Raw genomic sequence first — 27,109 nt, 5'->3', positions numbered from 1 at the left:
ATTTATAACCCTGTATTCACCTGACCAAAAGTCTTGTTCCTCCTGCCACCGAATTTCGCTAATTCCCACTGTATCTAACTTTAACCTATCCATTTCCCTTTTTAAATTTTCTAATCTACCTGCCTGATTAAGGGATCTGGCATTCCACGCTCCGATCCGTAGAATGCCAGTTTTCTTTCTCCTGATAACGACGTTGAATGGAATGGACAGTGTCTTGAAAGGAGGATATAAGATGAACATCAACAAAAGCAAAACAAGGATAATGGAATGTAGTCAAATTAAATCGGGTGATGCTGAGGGAATTAGATTAGGAAATGAGACACTTAAAGTAGTAAAGGAATTTTGCTATTTAGGGAGTAAAATAACTGATGATGGTCGAAGTAGAGAGGATATAAAATGTAGACTAGCAATGGCAAGGAAATCGTTTCTGAAGAAGAGAAATTTGTTAACATCAAGTATAGATTTAAGTGTCAGGAAGTCGTTTCTGAAAGTATTTGTATGGAGTGTAGCCATGTATGGAAGTGAAACATGGACGATAACTAGTTTGGACAAGAAGAGAATAGAAGCTTTCGAAATGTGGTGCTACAGAAGAATGCTGAAGATAAGGTGGGTATAACATGTAACTAATGAGGAGGTATTGAATAGGATTGGGGAGAAGGGAAGTTTGTGGCACAACTTGACTAGAAGAAGGGATCAGTTGGTAGGACATGTTTTGAGGCATCAAGGGATCACAAATTTAGCATTGGAGGGCAGCGTGGAGGGTAAAAATCGTAGAGGGAGACCAAGAGATGAATACACTAAGCAGATTCAGAAGGATGTAGGTTGCAGTAGGTACTGGGAGATGAAGAAGCTTGCGCAGGATAGAGTAGCATGGAGAGCTGCATCAAACCAGTCTCAGGACTGAAGACCACAACAACAACGATAACGACGTCCTCCTGAATAGTCCCCGCCCGGAGAACCGAATGGGGGACTATTTTACCTCCGAAATATTTTATCCAAGAGAACGCCATCATCATTTATCCATACAGTAAAGCTGCATGCCCTCGGGAAAAATTACGGCTGTAGTTTCCCCTTGCTTTCAGCCGTTCACAGTACCAGCACAGCAAGGCTGTTTTGGTTAGTGTTACAAGGCCAGATTAGTCAATCATCCAGACTTTGCGCCTGCAACTACTGAAAAGGGTGCTGCCCCTCTTCAGGAAACATACGTTTGTCTGACCTCTCAACAGATACCACTCCGTTGTGGTTGCACCTACAGTACGGCTATCTGTATCACTGAGGCACGCAAGCCTCCCCACCAACGGCAAGGTCTATGGTTCATGACTTAATTCCTGTAATGTCACTCAAGAATTCATATAGCGTGCTTAGAGAGCATAGTCCCACACTGTTACTAATTTATACCTCTAAACACTATGGAACAATTAATACAAATAAAAAGAAATCTATAAAATATTTAGTCCACCAGCAGTTATATGAGAAGCAGCTACGCTAGAGCAATATTGATCACTTTAAGAATAGCCATTACAATAAAAAGCACAATGAAAGATTTTTAAGGTACATTGGTCACAGTGCACTGACAACATCAATAAAATTTAAAATTGAACCAAAATAATAATAATCACTAATAACAATCAAAGCAATGAAAAACATAGTAACCCTCAAGAAGGGTGCCCATAAACATGCTGTAATCCAAAGACTCAAAACCAATGCAACTGACTGAACATCTAGCATGCAGAACCAAGAGCACAGTGCAGTGTGAAGGCCAGGTCAGAGTTGGTCAACGTCAGCATAAGAACTGATGCGTCTGGACTATCACTGCCGGCAAGTAAACACCTGTATTAGCTGTTATGCTCATCTATGCTCCAAGCACTTCATCAGCAATAGCTTGCCACACTACTCTGCAGCAAGACCCACACCAGCTCATCTGTGGCCACCTCAATATCCGCTTGCAGGGATACTAATTCCCTTCCCTCTGAAAAGCCCATATAGAGCCAAACATTGCCATGTTCCTGCCACAACCTCTGCTGAAAAACTATAGAGGAAGCGAGATTCCATGGCAACAGGTCTATCAATGAAGTAGGCAACACCAACGCAGCAGACTCTGCTGGAATGGTGAAAAATTGCAGAGGCGTAATGGCTGGTTTTCCAGCATCAGTGGGTATGAGGATACATACTAGGGTGAGCAGAGAAAGGAAGGAACTGACTTCAAGACCATATGCTCCACATCAGAAGTCAGGGGAGTGATCGCCATGGCACCCTATCCCAGGGGCTGACTGTAGGACAGAAGAGGCATTGTGGGTGGTAACAGGTGTGCACGTGATGTCGCAGGTCCAAAGATTACAGACATAACTGATTCAAATGATGGGTCAGATGCTCCTGACTGACAACATCCACCATAAACAAATGCTGACTTTTGTGGCGCACCACTACACCCAGCAGCCAATCCCACTGCTGTGATGGTCCACAGTATGCAACTCACATGAAGAAGATGTATTAAAGGCTGCCACATCACACAAAGCCAGATCCCCATGGTTACTTGTGTCAGAGAGTCAGAGAGGTACCTTAATTACATTAGAATCAGGATTCAGACACTCTCTTATAAAAGAAGTTAAATTAACAGAAGAGCCCCACTTAATGTTCAAGAATACACAGAAAAGTGCCTATATCATCAGCATATTAGATGATTGAGTAATAAGACAAAGAGCTTCTTGTCTGTTTAGAAAATTTAGAGAGCTCTGAAAAGATAGACATCCTACACTTAAATGAGCACCACATAACCAGACAGTATAGCATCTTACTCATGTATAACTAATATGGGAAGGAGAGGAGTTGTTACATATATTGAGGCAGAACACAAGTTCAAGAACATTGAGACAAGCAGATTTAGTAGTGAACAGCACATAGATGTGTGTGCTTGTGGATTAATACTGCAAAAATGGGTACACAGGTCTCCACTGGGAAATTTTGTACTCTTTATGAGAGATTTGGATTTGTAGCGACGTCATGCGTCTGCCGAAACAGATGTCAGTTGATCAGCTGATCGGCTGGTGCATGTCAACAGAGTTGGTGCACTGACTGCCAGGAGCTACACTACGATATGCTTTCTCCTTGCTGCAGTGTGCGCTCCATCAACTTAATAATTTGCTTTGATTTTTAGGCTCCATGAATTTAACAATTTGCTTTGATGTTTTAGTATTCTTGTTACTGTTACTTTTTCCTCAATTAGTTACCAAAAAACTGGTAATATTTATGGTACTGGAAATGTTTCGTCATGTTTTTCCTGCTGTTATGTGAGCACCTTCTTGCCCAAATAAAGTGTTGGACAGAATTATACGTCATGCATATCTTATTCTCACTGCAAACAAGAACACAATAGCGAGATCACAAGTACAACACTCCCAGCTTGTGACAGTTGTGATCACGATATGATTGCAGCTAGAGAGAGAATAAACCAGCAGCACAAATGGCTAGCAGTGAACATGAAGAATTGGAAACTGCTGCGGTTGGTTGGTTGGTTGGTTTGGGGAAGGAGACCAGACAGTGTGGTCATCGGTCTCATCGGATTAGGGAAGGATTGGGAAGGAAGTCGGCCGTGCCCTTTCAGAGGAACCATCCCGGCATTTGCCTGGAGTGATTTAGGGAAATCACGGAAAACCTAAATCAGGACGGCCGGACGCGGGATTGAACCGTCGTCCTCCCGAACTGCTGCGGGGATGGATCTGTCAATCATATCAAGACTGGCTGTGTGGCTACTGCCATTTTGGCCCCACAACCCAGTGTTATGGTTTACACAGGTAGAAGTGAGTTTCCTCTGCGCCGGAGTGACCACTGACTCCACTAAGTTCGCACTGGTGGTCAGTCAGCTGGACTTTGCTACACAGCTGAGTTTCAAGATATTATAACTTCACCTCCAAATACAGAATCATATGCGAAGTTAAAGACTGAATTAATTTGAAGAGTGTCAGCTTTGCAGGAAGAATGAGTGTGGCAGGTAGTCACACAAGAGGATGTCGATGACAGAAAACCATCACAATACCTTCGTCATTTAAGAAGAACGGTTGACACGCGCACAGTGCCCAATACATTACTACACACGTTGTGGAGCAGCGATCTGCTGGCACAGGTGAAGGCCATTACAGCATCACAAATGGACGTTGCTAGATGCCAATGCGGACCTGGTGGATCGAATTCAAGACACCATCGTACCATCCTCCTGCCCTGAAATTACGACAGGATGTAATAGCAACTTGGTGGTAACACATGAGGATTACAACAGTCTCGTGAGCAAGATTGATGTGCTGAGGAAGCAGATGGGCGAAATACTCTCTGACATGTACGCTAGAGGATGATTCTGCAGAAGATCTAGAAGTCGTTCCTCAGCGAACTTCGCTGTGGCCGAAGATTCAACCTGAGCAGACATGTGTTGGTACCACAGGAAATTCGGAGAGCAGGCACACAAGTGTACTTTGCCGTGTACCTTTCTCAGTTGTAAGTGGCAGGCAGAAGTAACTGCTCCAGACTGTCGGTCGCCGTCCTTGTGTCTCTTTACGACAGATCGCAAGACAGGGCGCAAGTTTTTGGTGTATATGGGTTCTGACTTAAGTATTTTGCCATGGACCCAGTTACAGCTCATTTTGCCTTTTCCGCGGCTAATAATTCAACCATCACGACATATGGAATGCAGCACATCAAGTTGGACCTGGGATTACATTGTGCCTTGAAGTGGAATTTCACTGTGGAAGATGTAACTGAGCCTATAATCAGAGCAGATTTCTTACCGCATTATCGACTGCTGCCCGAGATTGCCAACACCCGCCCAATAGACAATGTCATGGGACTATCTGCCGATGGATTCTGATGTAGCTTGGCAGTACACAATGCCAAACTGATCCAGTTGGAGAGAAATGAGTATACCATAGTTCTAGATCTGTTACCGGCTATCACAAGGCCATCTCGGGCCCCAAAAAAGGTGTCACAACACTGTACATTATATCAATACTACCGCAGGCCCTCCAATTTCATGTAGACCCAGGCGTCTTCCTCCTGACCGATTCACTGTTGCCAAGGAGGAATGTAATATAATGTTGAAGGAAGCCCTCATCTGCGCATCTAGTGGGCCTTGGTCATCACCCCTCCATTTAGAGCCCAAAAAGAATGGTGTATGGCATCCTTGTGGTGATTACTGAGTCTTGAATGCTGACAATGCCGGATCAGTACCCTGTTCCTCCCTTGAAAAATTATAATTACGCATTAAATGGAAAAAGATGTTTAGCATATTAGATTGCACAAAGGCTTATGCACAGATTCCTGTTGCCGAAAGAGACATTCTGAAAATGGCCATTATAAGGCCATTTGGTCTGTTCGAAAGCCTGTTTATGACATTCGGATTGAGAAATGCTGCCCAGACATGGCAAAGATTTATAGATTCCATTTTGCAAGGCTTGCAGTATTGTTTTGCATATTTTGATGATACACTTATCTTTTCAGCAACCCCAGAAGGACACAAACAGGACCTGCTTGAGGTATCTAAACGCCTTGATGAATACAGAGTAGTGTTGAACACCTAACAGTGTTTTTTTGGCCAGACAGAGGCACCTTTTTAGGCCACCAGATTTCTTCAAAGGGATCACTGCCACTACCAGAGAAAGTAGAGGCTATATTGAATATTCCATAGCCAGAAACTACTAAAGAACTGTGATGATTCTTGGGAGTCCTTAATTTTTACCAACATCACCTATCTCCTGCGGCAGAACTCCAAGAGGCTCTTACTGCAGCTTTAGCCGGTCCCAAGGTTAAACGCCAAATGCCAGTATTGTGGACAGAGTCGATGAAAAATGCATTCAAAGTAGCCAAGAAAAGTATAGCAGATGCAGCCCTTATTCAACATCCAGCTTTGGAAGCACCTCTCGTTCTGGTAGTAGACACTAGCCAGATGGCAGTCAGTGCTGTCTTGCAACAGTATGTACACGGAGTCTGGCAGCCTCTCACATTCTTTTCACAAAAGCTATCTCCTGCGCAGCAACAATGGAGCACATACGACCACGAATTGTTGGCGGTTTATGAGTCCATTAAATATTTCCGTACACAATTGGAAGCTAGAGTTTTTGTCCTTTTTACAGACCATAAACCCCTCACCTATGCCTTTCAGCAAAATATGGACAAATGTTCTTCGAGACAATATAATCAACTGGAGTTCATCGCACAATTCACTACTGATGTATGGCACATATCGGGAATTGACAATGTTATTGCTGACTGTCTATCCTGGGTGAGCAGTATCACGAAGACTGTAGATTTCGCACAGCTAGCCGAAGCACAGGAGTCTGACCTGTAACTTCAAGATTGTTTACAAGATGCCACGTCTGGCCTTCAACTTCAGCCAGTCGACATTCCAGCTACAAACGCAAAGTTATATTGTGTTGTTTCAACAGGGAAAACTTGTCTGTTTGTTCCTATGGTGCTATGCAAGCAGGCCTTCAAAAGTCTACATAATTTGTATCTCTCAGTGTAAAGGTAATAATTAGACTAATAGCTAGCCATTTTGTGTGACCTGGAATATAAAAAGAGTGTCGCATATGGGATCGTGCATGCGTACAGTGCCATCACAGCAAGATTTCTCGCCATGTCTGTGCGCCAGTGGGCAAATTTCCAGACACGACAGCATGGTTTGCTCATATTCATATTGATGTTGTAGGTCTGCTGCCCCCTTCAGAAGGACAACATTATCTACTGACAGTAATGGACCAGTTCACATGCTGGCCAGAAGCCATTCCGGTAGATAACATCTCCACCAAGATGCTAGCCACTGCATTAGTGCCACACTGGATAGCCCAGTTTGGTTGTCCACTTCTTATAACCACAGACAGAGGGCAGCAGTTTGAATCTGACCTATTTGCCCAACTAAGTAAATTTTGTGGCACATTGCATCACACAACAACAAGTTACCATCCTGCTAGTAACGGTATGATTGAATGCTGGCACCGATCGCTTAAAGCGGACTTAATGTGCCATGAACCACAATGGACCTCTGGCTCACCACTGGCTTTGCTTGGCCTACATAACATGTATAAACCGGATCTAGAAGCCTCACAGGCACAACTGGTATATGGAGAAGTCCTATGGCTTCCCAGGGAGTTTCTGGACCCACATGCAAGTTCGCTGGACGATGTTAGTGCACGAGTATTTGTCAGCCACCTCAGAGGCAGGCTGATGCAGATCTGACCACAACAAACATGATGCCATGGTACATCGCAAACATTCATACCCCGAGAGTTACGATCCTGTAGACATGTAATTCTGTGAGTAGAGGGTGTCAAACTGCCACTCACACCGCCATATACTGGTCCGCATCATATTGTCATTAAGGGTGACAAAACATTTGATATCATCATCAATGGACAAGATGAATATTGTTTCCATTGATAGAGTGAAACCCTACTAGACTCTTCACATTCACATCTGCAATGCAATCAGGTGAAACCTCCACCCGCCACCCGGCAACCTCCACCACCACCATCACAAGCTCTACTTGAACGGCAAACGCGTTCCAGATGATGGGTACACTTCCCGGAACACCTCAGGGATGTCACTTCTGGCATCATCCAAGGATGCTTTCCTGAAGGGGGCTGGTGTAGTAACATTGGGCATCTGCCGAAACAGATGTCAGTTAATCAGCTGCTCGGTCAGCGCATGTCAACAGGGTTCGCACACTGACCACCAGGAGCGATGTGAGACGCTTTCTACTTGCCTCAGCACATGTTCCCTGAAACTTAATTTGCTCTGACTTTTAGGCTCCATGAATTTAATAATTTGCTTTGACTTTTTAGTATTCTTGTTACTGTTACTGTTTCCTCACTTAGTTACCAAAAAACTTGTAATATTCGTGCGACTGGAAATGTTTCATAATGTTTTTCCTGATGTTATGTGAACAACAAATAACTTCTTGAATAAATAAAGTGTTGGACAGAATTATATGTCGTGTGTATCTTTTTCTCGTTGCGAACAAGAACACGATAGCAAGATCGCAAGTACAACAGTCCCAGCTTGCGACAGATTTCCTAGTACGCTGTCATACAAAAGCAAACAGCTATAATCTGTGATGAATCCAATGTAGATTTTCTGTAGGAAGCTTATAGAAAAAAGATCTAGAAACCTCATCTGGACCCTACAATTTCAAGATAAAGAGAGTACAACCCTAACTGATAATGTTTTGAAACTTCCTGGCAGATTAAAACTGTGTGCCCGACCGAGACTCGAACTCGAAGGTAGGAGACGAGGTACTGGCAGAAGTAAAGTTGTGAGTACCAGGCGTGAGTCGTGCTTCGGTAGCTCAGTTGGTAGAGCACTTGCCCGCGAAAGGCAATGGTCCCGAGTTCGAGTCTCGGTCGGGCACACAGTTTTAATCTGCCAGGAAGTTTCATATCAGCGCACACTCCGCTGCAGAGTGAAAATCTCATTCTGATAATGTTTTCTTCGATGAAACTCAGAGCATGAAAATAACTGTATACCCAGAAACAAATGCTCTCTCTGATCATGATGCATAGTTAGTTAGGATAAATAAGACAGTGTCTTGCAGTACTAATACTCCTCACTAGAAATTAGAATAATTAGCAACTCCAGAACAAATGTTTTTAAGAACTATGAAAAGGAGATGGCTTGGGCTGAAATTTATAATGAACAAATACTGAAATAAAATTTAATCTGTTCCATGATAAATTTGTATCATTATTTGAAAATAGCTTTCTACATAAGCTAATAAGAAATGACATTAAACAGCCATGTAAAAAACCACAGATTACTAGAGGGATTAAAGTATCTTGTGAAAGGAAAAGGGAAATGTACCTGTTGGCAAGAACAAGTAGAGATCTTGCAGTAGTTGCACATTACAGAAACTACTCAGAATTACAGAGATAAGTTATTAAAAAAAAATTAAGTAACTTGCATGGTATGACAGAAATCAGTAATTCTGACAACAGTCTTAAGGCTATGTGGAATATAGCGAAACAAGAGAATGAACAACCAGACAAAGAACAGGATAACATTACTGCTGAATTAAATGGAAGTGCTTTAAATGATGACTCACAAGCAGCAAATGTATTTAATAATCACTCCACAAATATAGCAGAAAATATAGGGACAAACAGTTCAAGAGAAAAATCACAGCAGTTTGTTGAAAAAGCAACTCTCATCAAATTCAGTTATATAAATGTGAGGACCTCCTCATATGGATCAACTTGGGTTGTTTTGAGGAAGGAGACCAGACAGCGAGGTCATCGGTCTCATCGGATTAGGGAAGGAAGTCGGCCGTGCCCTTTCAAAGGAACCATCCTGGCATTTGCCTGGAGCAATTTAGGGAAATCACGGAAAACCTAAATCAGGATGGCCGGATGCAGGATTGAACCGTCGTCCTCCCGAATGCGAGTCCAGTGTCTAACCACTGTGCCACCTCACTCGGTATGGATCAGCTGGAATGAAAAGTACATCTAATCTATCACCAAATTAAGAAAATTAAACATTCACTCAAAAATAAAAGCTCATCTGGATTTGATAGTGTTTCCAACAGAACACTAAAGATTTGCTCTCGTATAATACGTAATGCATCTCCAATTCAGGGTATTTTCCAGAGAGATTGAAATGTGCCATCATTAAACCCCTCTATAAGAAAGTTAATAAGAGAGATGTCAATAACTTCTGATCTGTTTCACTACTGACGGAATTTTCCAAAATCTTTGAGAAATTAAATGTTCAGTATATTGGATTTACAAATTAAGTTGTGTTTTGAATATGTATTCACTTGTTCCTCAACATCATGATCTATCATGCAAATCATCAGTGGAACATTTAACTAACTAACTAACCCAAGTTGCAACAAACCAACTTATAATGTGGCTTGGGCTGTTGCAAAGGTTTTGCTGGATTGCACCCATTAACTGATGTCAACCAGTATGTAGGCTAGTTGGAAAACTAGACAGTGCATTATGATGAGGGATGTCTACACATGTAATTTCATGTCATGGCTGGTAGTGATCAAGGGAACTCTGATGTACGACAGTACATCACAGATATCCAGCATTCTCATGCATTACCTCTCTTCTGATAGTATCGTGGTGTCTTTTTCAACAGGACAATGCTAGTCCACAAATGGCATGTATCTCTATGAAATATCTGCATGGCTCTGAAGTACTCTTATGGCTGGCAATATCCCAGATCTGTCCCTGACAGAACATGTGGGAGTCCAGCTCGGACATCAACTCTGTTCCAGTGTCATTATCAAGGATATTGAGGACCACTTGCAACTGTTATGGGCCATCTTGCCTCATGAGAGGATACAAAGGCTCTATCGCACCCTGTCAGCCAAATCAGTGTATGCATCCAGGCCAGAGAGGGTGCATCATCATATTATTAAATAGGCTCAGACAGCTAAGTTCTTATGAATTGATTTTGTAATCAATGAAATAACATCACATGCACTCCCAATGCAGTAAGTTTCATTTCCTATCCTCCTCCTTTCCCATGGGGTACTTCAGTTTTTTGTAAGGCAGTATAATTTTGATCCTAAAGGTCTGGGACATACAGTATTTTTAAGCTGTTTTTTATGAGATAAATTTATTGACTTTTACCTGTATATCTACTTCAACGCATACTGATTTCTAGTACATCCTTCAAACTCCAAACCCATTACCTCATTCCTCATACATGTAATTAATTTTATCCTAACCCAGAACTACTGCTCCTCTGAAGGGAAGGTATACAAACAAATCTGCGGCACTGCCAAGGGCATCCATTACACCCACCTATGCCAATTTGCTTATGAGACATCTAACAGAGACCTTCCTAGCTCCCAAAATGCCAAACCCCTAGGCTGGTTCAGGTTCATTGTATATATTTTCATGATGTAGACTCATGGCCAAGACAACCTATCTTCACTCCTTCACAACCTGAGCACCTTCTCTCCCATCTGTTTCACCTGGTCCTCCTCAACCCAATATGCCACCTACCTAGACATTGACCTCCTCCTCTCTGATGGTTCTATCCACACCTCTGTCCACATTAAACCCACTAACCACCAACAGTACCTGCATTTTGGCAGTTGTCATCTTTATCACACCCAAAATCTGTCCCATACACCCTGACCACCCGGATCTGCAGTGATAAGAACTCCTTTGCGCAGTATGCTGAGGGTCTCACCAAGGCCTTCACAGACGGGCACAATCCCCCAGACCTAATCCACAAACAGATCTCCTGTGCTATTTCCCCCTCACACCTCAAATCCTCCCACCCCCCTCAAGAACCAGTCACTAACGAGTGTCCTCTTTGCCACCCAATACAACCCTAGACTTTAACAACAGAACCACATCCCTTTGCCTAGACTTTGGTCACCTATCATCATGGCCTGAAATGTGGGACATACTTCCTGAGATAATTCCCACTCCTAAAGCGGTGTTCCATGCCCACCCAACCTACATAATACCCCAGTCCATCCCTGTGCCATACCAATAACCACGTGCAAGACCTGCCCGATCCATCTGCCCAGTACCTCCTGTTCCACTCCTGTTGCAAGTTTATCCTACTACATCAGGAGCCAGACCACCCGTGAAAGCAGCCTTGTCATATACCAGCTCTGCTGCAATCATTGCACAGCTCATTATATTGGTATGACCACCAACTAACTGTTCACCAGGATGAACAGCCACCACCAGTCTGTGGTCAAGAGCAAAGTAGACCACCCTATGGTTCAATATGCAGCCAAACCACTTGATTTCAATGGCTGCTTCATTTCCCCGAGGCTTCTATCCTCCCCTCCACCATGAGCTTTTCTGAACTGCACAGCTCAGAGTTATCCTTATTCCATGTTCTCTGCTCCCATAACTATCCCACCCTCAATCTACAGTAACATGTTGTCTCACACACTCCACTCAACAGTTACCACCCTCTCTGTCCAATCACCTGCTCCCCATTCTCATCTCCCACCTGTTTGTTTGCTGCCCTCTGCCAACACCGCCGCCCATCTTTCCCCACTCTCATCTTCTTTTTAACTCTGATTTCCCCATCTCCCTGTCCCCCAAGCTGCTGACACTGGACCTGTTCACAGTCTAGTCCCTGTACACTCTGCCAGACAGTGCTCCTCCCCCCCCCCCCCCCCCACCCATATGCTGTTATCCCTTCTCCTTCCCTGTCCCATCCAGCCAGATTACTGCTTCCATTCCACATCACATGGCAGTTGCATTCTGGCCTAGGCTGTTGGATTGGTGGTCCAAGTGTGCATGAGATGTGCTTGCTCATGCCAGCTTGCTTGTGTGAATGAATGGTGTGTGTGTGTGTGTGTGTGTGTGTGTGTGTGTGTGTGTGTGTGTGTTTCTCTTTTTCTGACAAAGGCTGTGGCCAAAAGCTTTGTGTAAGTGTCTTTTAATTGTGCCTGTCAGCACCTTAACATGTCACCTTTATAGTACCTATCTATCTTTTCTTACATTTTAGAAATGGAAATTATTTTATCTGTTATACAGTTATTACTATTATAAAAGTCAGTTTTCAGCATTCTTCTGTTCTTTTCAGGAACTCAGTGTGTCTCAGGCTGCATATGAATCAGAATGGTATCATTGTTCAGAAAGCGTGAAACGCACTTTACAGATCATTGTGCTTCGAGCCAGGCAGCCTGAGCAGATCACAGTTGGAAAAATAGCTGGACTTAACCTTGACACTTTTAGTGATGTAAGTAAAGTGATTCATGTTACAATACATAGTAAAGAATCCTGTTTCAGCTGACTAGGTCACATGTACACCTAAGATGCAGTATAGTGAGGGAGATATGTCTGACAACACTGGCCTTTTTCCTGCAGCTTCACCCGTGTATGCGTTTGACTCTTATATTGAACACCCCCCCCCCCCCCTCCTCTGTCAACCTCTTCCTCCATCCCTGTCTGTCTGTCAACCTCATCCTCCCACCTCTACCTGTTATTTCCTCCTCACCATTCTCTCTATCTCTTCATACCCTTCTCCCCCTCTCTTTGTCCATTTCTTCCACCTCCTCTCTCTGACCATATCTCCTCTCCCACCCTCCATCTGACTGTACCCTTCCCTGCCCCCCCCCCCCCCCCCCTCTGTTTCCATCTCTGCCACCCTCTCTTCCTTCTTCACCTGCCCATTACCCTCTACACCTTCCAACTGCCTCATGCTTCCCCCTCCTTCTCTCTCTCTGCCCATTGCCTCTTCCCCCTTGATCTGCCCATCCTCTCCTGTATCCATCTGAACCTGTCCTCGGCCATGTTCATCAGAACCTGCAGATCCTGAAATACAGTTAAGGAAAGCAGGCCAATGCCATTCCCAAAACATGCCTGTCATGCAGGGCAGGGCTGCACATTAGGGGCTTGAAAAATCATTTATTTGCCTCTGATGTTCAGGCTGTCATGGAAAGCACGTCAATAAAGCAGGCCGATACTACTACAACACAACATGCCTGCCATGCAGGACACCCTATATGCCAGGGGCTGGAGAAAACACAATTTTGCCTGTACCTCCTCCCTATTGGAGCTGGTAGGTTATAAACCTCACAGTCTTAATACTCGTGAGGTATGCTGCTTCTGTGTCAAATTTGGCTGAAATTGATCCAGGAAATTTGGGAGGTCTAGACAGACAGACAGACACACACACACACACATTATTTTCCTATTGGAATCATAATTAGTCGACAGAGTTCTCAAATTGTTAAACACTTTGGCTTTTTAAATTTACCAGTTATCAAAGGAGGCAATTTTTCAGACCTATCAGTGATGACCATAAGTAAAGCAGTTATTCTCTGGTTTCTCAGTTTCCCACCATCCCATTTCTCACCTTTAAAACAAAAGATCTTACTTGGTAATAAGTTATAAAAAAGAACAGTGCTGTCAACATTACAAATATTTTTTGGATCAAAATCTTTAAGGATATTTGCAGTTCTTTTTTCTATTGTTTCACAGTTCTGCTTTCAACACTTACAATTTCATTATGCAGTTGGTTGTAAACAATGTTATGAGAAGCTTTACATTATCGATCTAACCATTCGGTGCAGTGTAGTTGGTGATACCCACTTTTGCAGAAAACTGAAGTGCCTTTTCTCTCAGTATGTTGTCATCAAGTAGAAGCTCCGACACTCTTGTGCTAGCAAACCACTCTGCAATGAGTTTATCCAAACTATCATATGCTGATGGCTGAATGCATTTTCACATTTTGCCATGTAATCAGACTGTTTCGCATTGGTTTGATGGTGGGCTGATTTCTACAATTGTGTTCAAGGTGAATGCAGAATGTCCTAGGTCTTTTGCTAACTGAATTTGTGATCTGACACATGAATCTCCACATTGTAGAATCATAAGTTTTTCTTCAAGAGAACTACATTTCCTGTCTTTTCTAGTCATTTTACTTGTAGGCACTGATTCAAGTTAATAAAGAATGTGACTTTTACACTAGTGCTTGTTTGTTTATTATTACCAGTATGGTACTATTTTTTCAGGATCTTTGTTAGCATTACAGTTCATTTTTCTGTTTTCAGTCATGGAAACTTAAAAGATCTTATGGTAATGAATCTATCAGGACCTTCATTCTCCTCACTGTGTTGTGTTACAACACATTTAATTTAATTTCACAGTCATTTAAACAGATAAACATCACTTTTAAATTGTTTTTACTTTCACGTGAAATACGCACACACACACACACACACACACACACACACACACACCATCTTACTTGGTACGATGTCAGATGTAAACATTCCTTCTCAAGATGCTCTGTAACATGATAACTATTTCCACTCTCTTTCCCACTCACGACATTCCTGAACCAGATGACCTCCTTGTCAGCAACAAGCTGTGGATTTCATGACTATTGTGCTTTGTTTATGAAGACTGCCAACATTAGTGTTTTAACAAATATTGTGTTAAAAGTTTTATTTACTGTAATTTTGTAATGATTATCAATAATACATCTCATATTAGAACATGAATATCATTTTAATGTGGTTTCATGAAAGACTTTTGCTTCCATGTTTTATTTACGTTACTAGACATGATCGGAAAAAAGAAAGAAACTTGTGTTTGTGTGTGTTAGCACTCAGCCACTGGCTTTGTGATACTCACAATATGTAAATAAAATACAGAAGCAAAAGTCTGTTATAAAATAATATTATAAAGATTTTCATGTTCTAATTGAGACTCATATTGATAATTATTATAAAATTACAGCAAATAAAATTCGTGACACAGTATTGATTAAAATGCTTAAGTTGGCAGTCTTTGTAAACAAAGAACAATAGCCATTAAATCTACAGCTTGTTGCCAACATGGAGGTCACTCAGTTCAGGAACATCCAGGGTGAGGAAGAGGATGGAAATTGTAATCATGTTATGGTACATCTTGAGGGGGAATGGTTTACATCTGATATGGTCATACCAACCTAATACCGTGTGCCTGGTATGGAGTAACATATTCCATGTGGAAGTAACAATGATTTGTGAAAGCCCATTATAGAGACGGCACTCTTCAAAAGCAATGTTTATTTGTATAAAAAAACTTTGAAATTAAATTAAAGCTCTAGTAATGCAAACCAATGAGCAGAAGGAAGGTTGCTACTAGAGTCACTATCGTCAGATGGTGATTATGATTAAGGCAGTGACTCAGCATACTTTCCCACTCTTCCAAACACTGCAAACCTATAACACAGACAGCTGTGACCCAACATGCCAACAATGAAAATCTTGCTTACCACGTTAATGCTACATTTGGTGATCAATAACTCTGCATAAAGTCTGCGTTTTCTGCTTTGATCTAAAGCTGACATTGAGCAGGAACACAATGCACTTTTTGTAGAAATCTATATGAAAGTCAATGTTAAAGATTGTGATAATATCAAAGAAAACTTAAAATACGGGAAATGTTATGACATGGAATCCTTTATGACAGGAAAGCGCTGTACAGGAGAATAGGACTTCTGTTGGAACGAACAGAAATTAATGTAAGAAATGTAAAAAATGTAAAATGCAGGAACATAAAAAACGAGGTTTTCCTGTATATAACGGATATACCTATGGATGATTCCACCTCATTCTCATACACAGCAACATTTGTTTTCAAATAACAATCATTCAACATTTAATAGTTAACTGGTATTGCAAATGTGCTTTCAAGAGGCATGTTGAGCTTATAGGTAGTTACTGTCAGTACATATAGAATTGGAAACTACTAAATTGTTGTTTATGTTGACTTCAGTCTACAGACTGGTTTGCCAAATCTCTCCACGCTAGTTTATCCTGTGCAAATTTCTTCATAGCTATTGCAACCTTCATCCACTTGTATTAGCTTACTATCATCAAGCATTGGGCTCCTACAATTTTTGCTCTCCACACTTTCCTCCATTATCAAGTTTGATTTCTCAGTAAGAGCTGTAGCAACTAATCCATTCTTGATGTCAGGTTTGCGATAAATTTCTTTTTTATCCAGTTTAAGCAAGTATCTCCTCATTAGCAATCTGGTCTATCCATCTGATACTCAGCTTCTATTTGTAGTGCTACATACAAAATTCGCGCACTCGGACTTCGCAGCGCAACTCCTCACAACAATAAAAAAATATCTCTCACAAAATTTCGGCCAGCGAGAACATGTGACAGTAAAAGGACGTCAAAGAGTGACAATCTGGCAACAATGTAATCACATGTAAGCTAACTATCTTTGTCGTCATATAAGAGTTGTGTTTTTCTTTTTTACCAGTTTCGAAATGTTAAAGATGATAGCACAATACAGTAACACAACATTTACTTGTCATTTATATTACATGTAATATGAGTGCTAAGATGTCGTACATTAGCAACCAGTGACAATAATAATGTCCATATTAATGACCGCATGACCCTCACAACAGAATACGTTGTCCTCAGAACAACAGATGCTCAAAGCGAGCTCCCTCCATGTCCAAACATTGCGCAACTCGCTGGATCATACAGCTCTGGTCCCTTCATGCCAAAGATGCATCCACAGTAACAAGACCAGCATGAACACACCATACCAATTCTTCCCCATTCATAGGTGGAGTAGAGTACAAGTGCTCATTCAGGTGTCCCCACAGGAAGAAACCCAGGGGATTTAGGTCACGTGAATGTGGTGGTCATACAACTGGACCTCCATGTCTGAGCCATTTCCCTGGAAATGTTCTGTCCAAATACTGTCACACATTAATTCCAGAGTGTGGAGGTGCACCATCATGTTGGAACCATATCCTCTGCCGAACATGCACTGTAACATCATCTAGTGCATCAGACAGATAGTTTGAGACTAATGCATGATACCTTCATGCAGTCAACCAATCAGGCAACATGTAGAGGTCCAAACACCTATCACCCAATATTCCGGGCCAGATGTTGATATCAAATCGAACTTGATATCCACGGTCGCGGGTGACATGCAGGTTAACCTCACACCAATGGTGGGCATTGTGCATGTTGAAGACACCACAACGGGTGAATGCTGCTTCATCTGACCATATTACGGTGTTCACGAAGTCATCGTTGGCTTCCTGTTGTTGTTGGAACCATTCACAGAATTGCATCCGCTGATGGCGATCTGCAGGAGGCACGTGTTGCGGGAAAGAATAATGATAGAGGTGCAGCCCATGCTTGTGCAGCACGTTAACGACTGTGCATTGTGAGACACGAAGTTGTCTTGCTATGCTACATGTGCTTCACTGAGTTTCTTGGTGCATGACTTCCAGAATAGCTTCCTCAGTAGCTGGCATATGGTGAGTCCATGGATGGTGGAAGGCGAAAACCGGACACCTGAAGGTGCAGCTCCAGACGACGAAACACATTTTTATCTGGATGGCATTGACGAGGATGTTGTTGTTGTTGTTGTTGTTGTTGTTGTTGTGGTCTTCAGTCCTGAGACTGGTTTGATGCAGCTCTCCATGCTACTCTATCCTGTGCAAGCTTCTTCATCCCCCAGTACTTACTGCAACCTATGTCCTTCTGAATCTGCTTAGTGTATTCATCTCTTGGTCTCCCTCTACGATTTTTACCCTCCACGCTGCCCTCCAATGCTAAATTTGTGATCCCTTGATGCCTCAGAACATGTTCTACCAACTGGTCCCTTCTTCTTGTCAAGTTGTGCCGCAAACTCCTCCTCTCCTCTTGACAAGGATATCTAGCAGCATATTCACGAGTGGCAACACCAGCCTGGTTATCAGATGCACCAAGGGCCTGAAGCATACCCACAAATTCCTCGTTTGTGTATGCTATACGTCTGCCACTCTGGTTTAGAGGTTTACAATGAGAAAATTTGATAGGTGTATGCATGTACGTTGCAATCTATCATGGCGCATTACTTTGCTCGCTACTAGTCCCTGTCTTGTGGACAGAGCATATAGTATAAACACGCCATCAGTCCTGCGCGTCGTTCCATCTAACGGCATTATCCCTCTGACGGATATTGTTCTGTATGATTCATCCTGACACTGCTAATTGTTAAATGTTCAGTTTCGAATTACATTGCTTACCTAATGGTAACAGATGCGATGTTTCCACAATCCCATCGATAGAATAATAATAATAATAATAATAATAATAATAATAATAACAATAATAATAAAGTATACACAACATTTATTACCAGATACCCAGAACTAAAATTTTTAACAGTACAACAGCTAGCTGATCAGACCCGTGTAATAATAAAAAATAACAGGATACCCCAGGCAGAATTAGAAAACATCAAACAACAAGTACAACAAATACTGGAACAAAATAATGTGCAATCAGAAGAACAAGAAAATACAGTAATGGACTCAAACATCCCATAGCAAACAAACAAAGAACAACACGCATCAATTAAACAATCAGAGGAAAACGAAATCTTAAGACAGCCACCAGAACAAGCAGAAATAGAACACGAAGTGACACACATGTTAGATATAGAAGAAAAATTTCAGTTGCCATATATAGAATACAAAGACACAAATACAGACATTAGACCATTCTTGCATAGACCACCAAATAACCCACAAGTCGAAACAACTATCAACACAATCATACACAACAAAATAAATGAAAATAGAACTATGGGAGAGTTACAACTACTGGTTTATGTAGGAGCACTCACTGCACTAAATATACACATTAGGCAGAGACCAGAACAAACCAACACACAGAAGAAACCCATAAAACCAGCATGGCAACACAGGCTACAGATCAGAATAGAAAAACTAAGAAAAGACATCAGACAGCTAACACAATTTATAAGAAATGAAATAGCAGACAAAAAACGAAAAAGGTTAGGTAAAATCTCACAACAAGAAGCGATAGAGCAATTAGATGAAAAGAAGCAGATATTACAAGCATTGGCCAAACGACTTAGAAGACACAAAAAAAGTGAAAATAGAAGGAAACAAAACCAAACATTCAACACAAACCAAAAGAAATTTTACCAGACAATAGATAACACACACATTAAAATAGACAATCCACCAAACATAACAGGCATGGAACACTTCTGGAGCAACATATGGTCAAACCCAGTACAACATAACAGACATGCACGGTGGATACAAGCAGAAACAGACTCATACAAGATGATACCACAAATGCCTGAAGTGATAATTTTGCAACATGAAGCCACCCAAGCAATTAATTCTACGCACAATTGGAGAGTCCCTGGAAATGATAATATAGCAAATTTCTGGCTAAAGACGTTCACCTCAACACATTCACATCTAACTAAATTATTTAACAATTACATTGCAGACCCATACACAGTCCCTGATACACTTACACAAGGAATAACTTATTTTAAACCTAAAGATCGAGCAGACACAGCAAACCCAGCAAAATATCGCCCCATAACATGCCTACCAACAATATACAAAATATTAACATCAGACATTACACAGAAATTAACGACACATACAACACAGAACAAAATTATAAATGAAGAACAAAAAGGCTGCTGCAAAGGAGCATGAGGATGTGAAGAGCAACTGATAATAGATACAGAGGTGACATATCAAGCTAAAACTAAACAAAGGTCGCTGCACTATGCATACATTGATTACCAAAAAGCTTTTGATAGTGTACCGCACTCATGGTTACTACAGATATTGGAAATATACAAAGTAGATCCTAAATTAATACAGTTCCTAAACATAGTAATGAAAAATTGGAAAACAACACTTAATATCCAAACAAATTCAAATAATATCACATCACAGCCATTACAGATTAAACGTGGAATATACCAAGGAGACTCACTAAGTCCTTTCTGGTTCTGCCTTGCTCTGAACCCACTATCCAACATGCTAAATAATACAGATTATGGATATAATATTACTGGAACATACCCACACAAAATCACACATTTGCTATACATGGATGATCTAAAACTACTGGCAGCAACAACTCAACCGATTACTAAAGATAACAGAAGTATTCAGCAATGATATAAATATGGCTTTTGGAACAAACAAATGTAAGAAAAATAGCATAGTCAAGGGAAAACACACTAAACAAGAAGATTACATATTGGATAACGACAGCAACTGCATAGAAGCGATGGAAAAAACAGATGCCTATATCTAGGATACAGACAAAAAATAGGAATAGATAGTACAAATATTAAAGAAGAACCGAAAGAAAAATATAGACAAAGACTAACAAAAATACTGAAAACAGAATTGACAGCAAGAAACAAGACAAAAGCTATAAATACTTATGCTATACCAATATTGACCTACTCATTTGGAGTAGTGAAATGGAGTAACACAGACCTAGAAGCACTCAATACACTTACACTATCACAATGCCACAAATACAGAATACATCACATACATTCAGCAACAGAAAGATTCACATTAAGCAGAAAGGAAGGAGGAAGGGGATTTATCGACATAAATAACTTACATTATGGACAGGTGGACAATTTAAGAAAATTCTTTATAGAATGAGCAGAAACTAGCAAAATACACAAAGCAATCACTCATATAAATACATCGGCTACACCATTGCAATTTCATAACCACTTCTACAACCCTTTAGATCACATAACATCAACAGACACGAAGAAAGTAAATTGGAAAAAGAAAACACTACATGGCAAGCACCCGTATCATCTAACACAGCCACACATCGATCAAGACGCATCCAACACATGGCTAAGAAAAGGCAATATATACAGTGAGACGGAAGGATTCATGATTGCAATACAGGATCAAACAATAAACACCAGATATTACAGCAAGCATATTATTAAAGATCCCAATACCACAACAGATAAATGCAGACTTTGCAAACAACAAATAGAAACAGTAGATCACATAACATGCGGTTGTACAATACTAGCAAATACAGAATACCCCAGAAGACATGACAATGTAGCAAAAATAATACATCAACAACTTGCCATACAACATAAACTAATAAAACAACGTGTTCCCACATACAAGTATGCACCACAAAATGTACTGGAGAATGATGAAAACAAATTACACTGGAAGAGAACAAATTATAACAGATAAAACAACACCACATAACAAACCTGACATCATACTCACCAATAAAAAGAAGAAATTAACACAACTAACTGAAATATCCATACCCAATACAACAAATACACACAAGAAAACAGGAGAAAAAATTGAACAATACATCCAACTGGCTGAGGAAGTCAAGGACATGTGGCATCAGGATAAAGCTGACATTATACCAATTATACTATCAGCTACAGGAGTCATACCACACAGTATCCACCAGTACATCAACGCAATACAGCTACATCCAAACGTATATATACAACTACAGAACTCTGTAATTATTGATACATGTTCAATTACCCGAAAGTTCCTAAATGCAATGTAACACATGCCGTACAGTTAAAAGGAAGTCACGCTTGATCAACATCCATGTCACTTTCCATTTTTAACCAGACATAATGTCTGAGAAAGGAAAGAAATAATAATAACAATACATTGAGAAATGTACTAAACAGCGTGCAGTTACCAGACTGAATGATGAAAGGCATAATTAGTAGGACCATGATGATAACACAGACAAATAGTTACCAAGTTTGGACATTATTCACGAAGCACGTTGCTAGTCTTGCTGGTAACGAAAGGCCCTAATGAAATGTAATGTACCTGAATGAGGCAAGAATAATAGTTTGTACTAATCTATGGGACCACTGGAGGAGGGTACAAAGAAAACAGGTTTCGCATCTAGTAGATGAAATGAAGTGGAAAGAGCTTCTTTCAAAGCCTACCAGTCTTCCATTTCTACGATTCAGGTGCATAAGTACAAATGTTTTCTAGAGGACCCGCTGCAATCGCTGTTGATGATTAAGATGCCAGAAACCATACCACCTGGACTACATTTAGCACATAAAAAACACGTGCCTTGACCCAGGAACGAACCATTGACATCCTGCATGCTAACCAAAAACTCTATACACTGCACCAACTGCAGTGCACAACTAGAATGTGCTGTCAGAGGAAGTTACCATACATGTGGTTACAGTGTTGCCAGATATGCCACTCTTTAATCTCCTTTTTCTCTTGGATGTACTCAGCGGACAAAATTTTGTGAGAGACATTTTTTTATCGCTGGCATGTGAGGAGTCACGCTGCGAAGACCGAGTGTGGGAATTTTGCTTCACCCTCTATATTCCTTATCATTTACTTTTCACTTCCTCAAGGCACACATTTTCAGAAAAAACTTAGCACTTAAATTTATATAAGATGTTAAAATAGTTCTCTTTATCAGAAAAAACAGTGATTCTGTGTCAAAAAAAAAGATTAAAATAAAAACATTTAAAATAAATAAAGTTAATTTTCTGTTGACGACTGAACTCTTAAATGTGACCACACTTCTGGCTATACGTTGTTAGCTAGGTTGGTTGAACCCATCACTGTCAGTTCAAACTTGTGTACAAGCTGTTAAGTGTACAATACATGGTTAGCTTGGTGACAGACAAGCTACTACAAATCACTGTAAGTGAGACGAAATTTTTATTGTTTATGCCACACAGTTTTATGTATGGAAACATGATCACAAAACGATACATATTTCTGGTGCTTAAAATGAACCTAAACTCTCATTTCTTGCCACTATTATTAAAGTTTAAGACCAACTGTATTTTAAAGAAGTGAATAGAATACTGACAGTATTTAAAAACCCATAAAATATTTCCATCCTGGACTTAACCGTAATAAATTTACAGGTGCTGAATGCACACTCATGTAAACCTCTTTTGCAAATTTATAGTTATGGCTGAATTGCTGCACAAATCGACATACATCCTGCCCGATTTGTGGTTCCAAATTGTAGGTCCTACTTTAGCCTCTGTGCAGCCGTATACACCAATGAACTGGACTTTTATAGTGATGGGCTGTTAGGCTCAAAGAATACACCAGTAAAGTTTTGCGAATTCTTTATGCAAAATATGTAAAGATTCAAACTTACAAGCAGATTAAAATCAGCTGTTTCAAAATATCATACAAACAGTCCACTCACAAATAACAAAACACTAATCTCTATGATTGCATCCTACTTTAAATAATTAACAGTGCATAAAAATATGGGTTTACCCATTTTAAATGTGTCTTCTAAGATTAATTGCATGTTCCTAAATTGCTCTAAATTCAAGCGCAAATATCATGAAATATTTCTTAAAAGTATTACAGACAGGATGGAGTCACTATCAAAACATAAATAAATAGAGTCAGGAGGAAGGTATGAGGTAAAAACCAGTCATTGAGGAATTCTTTTCAGTTTATGAGATAACATTTAAACAAATCTCCCTCTCATTAACTTCCAGCCTGTGCAACTGGCTAAGGGCAATGGAGCTCTTACTTTCAATAACTCAAAGTTGAATGCAGCTCTCATGGTGAACGTTGCCTCACACCAGTCAACATCAATTACAGCCCTTCATGTAACCAAAGTTTATTAACCAAAATCTGGTGTCAGCCAATGTTTCCTCAATGTGATCACCTATGTAACTAAAGTCTCATTGTTTTTTAGTACGAACTTCTTACATGGGCTATGTATATCCCTATACTATCCATAGTTGGAAGCCTTCTGGTCATCGTTCCACAATGGTCCCAACCCAGGCAGCTGTGAGATGTATTCACTTCTCTGCTACTGCGATCCTGGTCAAACTCCATTGCATCTACAATGCTCAGGGACCTCTCAACAATCACCTAAACAAACTAAAAGCAGTAGCTATTCTAATATAAACTCACCTTACAGTTAATTAATAACTCTGAATGCAACTGCCTCTTGCCATACTAAATTATTTGAGTACATTACTCTGTCACGAGTGAGGTGGCATATATAGCATAATTTATATGTGAGAATATTATGAAAAGGATAGATTGCTACACACTATTTAGTGGAGATGTTGGGTCACAGTTGTTTTGCTGTGCCAATCACGACTCTACATCTCCGCCATATGGTGAGTAGCAACCTATCCTTTCATAATATTGTTGTTAATCCATCATCAATTTTCCATAATTTATATGTGCAAATTTGGACCTTCACAATGTATAGTTGAGGTATTGAGTTGTCAGTAGGCACATAAATGAGGAGGAGGCTGCTGCTTAGCTTTGGCATGGATCCTCTGAAAATCACACTTAGTGATTATCAGAGGGTTCATCAATCACTTCCACAAAAATCCTCTAGTATTTCAATCTTGAACACAGAGCAGAAAAAAATGAACACTTACATCTTTCCGTGAGAGCTCTGAGTTCCCTCATTTTATTATGATGATTGCTTCTCCCTATGTAGGTTGGTGCCAGCAAAATATTTTTACATTCGGAGGAGAAAGTTGGTGACTGAAATTTCATGAGAGGATTCTGCTGCAACAAATTAAATCCACCCCAAATCCTGTATCATGTCAGTGACAGTTTCTCCCCTATTTCTCAATAATACAAAATGTGCTGCTCTTCTTTGAACTTTCTCAATGTACTCCATTAATCCTATCTGGTAAGGATCCCACACCATGCAGCAGCACTCCAAAAGAGGACAGAAAAGTGTACTGTAGGCAGTCTCTCTCTAGTAGATCTGTTCGACTTTCTAAGTCTTCTGCCAATAAAACACAGTCGTTGGTTCGCCTTCCCCACAACGTTTTCTGTGTGTTCTTTCCAGTTTAAGTTGTTCATAATTTTAATTCCTAGGTATTTTGTTCATTTTTCAGCCTTTATATTCAACTGATTTATCATGTAACCTAAGTTTAAGAGATTCCTTTTAGCACTCATGTGGATGACCTCACACTTTTCATTGTGTGTCAATTGCCATTTTTTGCTCCATAGAGCCAACTTTTCTAAATTATTTTGCAATTTGTTTTGATCTTTTGATGACTTTACTAGATGACAAACAACAGCATCATCTGCAGACAGACTAATACAATTGCTCAGATTCTCTCCTAAATCATTTATGTAGATAAGGAACCGCAGAGGGCCTATAACACTACTTTGGGGAACACCAGAAATCACTTTTGTTTTACTTGATGACGTTTAATCAGTTACTATGAAATGTATCCTTTCTGACAGGAAATCACAAATCCAATCCCACAACTGAGATGATATTCCATAAGCATGCAATCTGACTTCAAGCCACTTCTGGAATTCTACAAGTAAAGAATCAATGTGAAATCCCTTGTCAATAGCACTCAAAACTCCATTTGAGTAAAGAGCTAGTTGTCTTTCACAAAAACAATCGGTGCTGACTGTGTGTCAACAGACCATTTTCTTCAAGATAATTCATAATGTTCGAACACAATATATGTTCCAAAATCCCGATGCATATGGAGATTAATGTGGTTGTTGTTGTTGTTGTCTTCAGTCCTGAGACTAGTTTGATGCAGCTCTCCATGCTACTCTATCCTGTGCAAGCTTCTTCATCTCCCAGTACCTACTGCAGCCTACAACCTTCTGAATCTGCTTAGTGTATTCATCTCTTGGTCTGCCTTTACGATTTTTACCCTCCACGCTGCCCTCCAATACTAAATTGGTAATCCCTCGATGTCTCAGAACATGTCCTACCAACCGATCCCTTCTTCTAGTCAAGTTGTGCCACAAGCTCCTCTTCTCCCCAATCCTATTCAATACCTCCTCATTAGTTATGTGATCTACCCATCTAAACTTCAGCATTCTTCTGTAGCACCATATTTTGCCAGCTTCTATTCTCTTCTTGTCTAAACTATTTATCATCCACATCTCACTTCCATACATGGCTACACTCCATACAAATACTTTCAGAAACGACTTCCTGACATTTAAATCCATACTCGATGTTAACAAATTTTTCTTCTTCAGAAAGGCTTTCCTTGTCATTGCCAGTCTACATTTTATATCCTCTCTACTTTGACCATCATCAGATATTTTGCTCCCCAAATAGCAAAACTCCTTTACTACTTTAAGTGTCTCATTTTCTAATCTAATTCCCTCAGCATCACCCGACTTAATTTGACTACATTCCATTATCCTCGTTTTGCTTTTGTTGATGTTCATCTTATACCCTCCTTTCAAGACACTGTCCATTCCATTCAACTGCTCTTCCAAGTCCTTTGCTGTCTCTGACAGAATTACCATGTCATCGGCGAAACTCAAAGTTTCTATTTCTTCTGCATGGATTTTAATACCTACTCCGAACTTTTCTTTTGTTTCCTTTATTGCTTGCTCAATATACAGATTGAATAATATCGGGGATAGGCTACAACCCTGTCCCACTCCCTTTCCAACCACTGCTTCCCTTTCATGTCCCTCGACTCTTATAACTGCCATCCGCTTTCTGTACAAATTGTAAATAGCCTTTCACTCCCTGTATTTTACCCATACCACCTTCAGAATTTGAAAGAGAGTATTCCAATCAACATTCTCAAAAGCTTTCTCTAAGTCTACAAATGCTAGAAACATAGGTGTGCCTTTCTTTAATCTTTCTCCTAAGATAAGTCGTAGGGTCAGTATTGCCTCACGTGTTCCAACATATCTATGGAATCCAAACTGATCTTCCCCGAGGTCGGCTTCTATCAGTTTTTCCATTTGTCTGTAAAGAATTCGCAATGGTATTTCGCAGCTGTGACTTATTAAACTGATAGTTCAGTAATTTTCACAT

The 27,109-nt window shown here is 40.5% G+C and overlaps 1 protein-coding gene across 1 annotated transcript in view; it reads left to right on the top strand.

Moving 5' to 3' along the window:
- Positions 1–27,109, top strand: part of LOC124805146 (odorant receptor coreceptor-like) — a 275,309-nt gene that overhangs the window by 186,872 nt on the left and 61,328 nt on the right. Inside the window, exon 6 of the mRNA XM_047265615.1 lies at positions 12,550–12,705. Coding sequence (XP_047121571.1) covers positions 12,550–12,705 — 156 coding nt within the window. The remainder of the gene's footprint in view (positions 1–12,549; positions 12,706–27,109) is intronic.

The sequence above is a fragment of the Schistocerca piceifrons genome, chromosome 7 (genome assembly GCF_021461385.2).
Source record: "Schistocerca piceifrons isolate TAMUIC-IGC-003096 chromosome 7, iqSchPice1.1, whole genome shotgun sequence".
Taxonomy (NCBI): Eukaryota; Metazoa; Arthropoda; class Insecta; order Orthoptera; family Acrididae; genus Schistocerca; species Schistocerca piceifrons.
The sequence above is the reverse complement of the archived record's forward strand: the minus strand, read 5'-3'. Positions and strand labels throughout refer to the sequence as shown.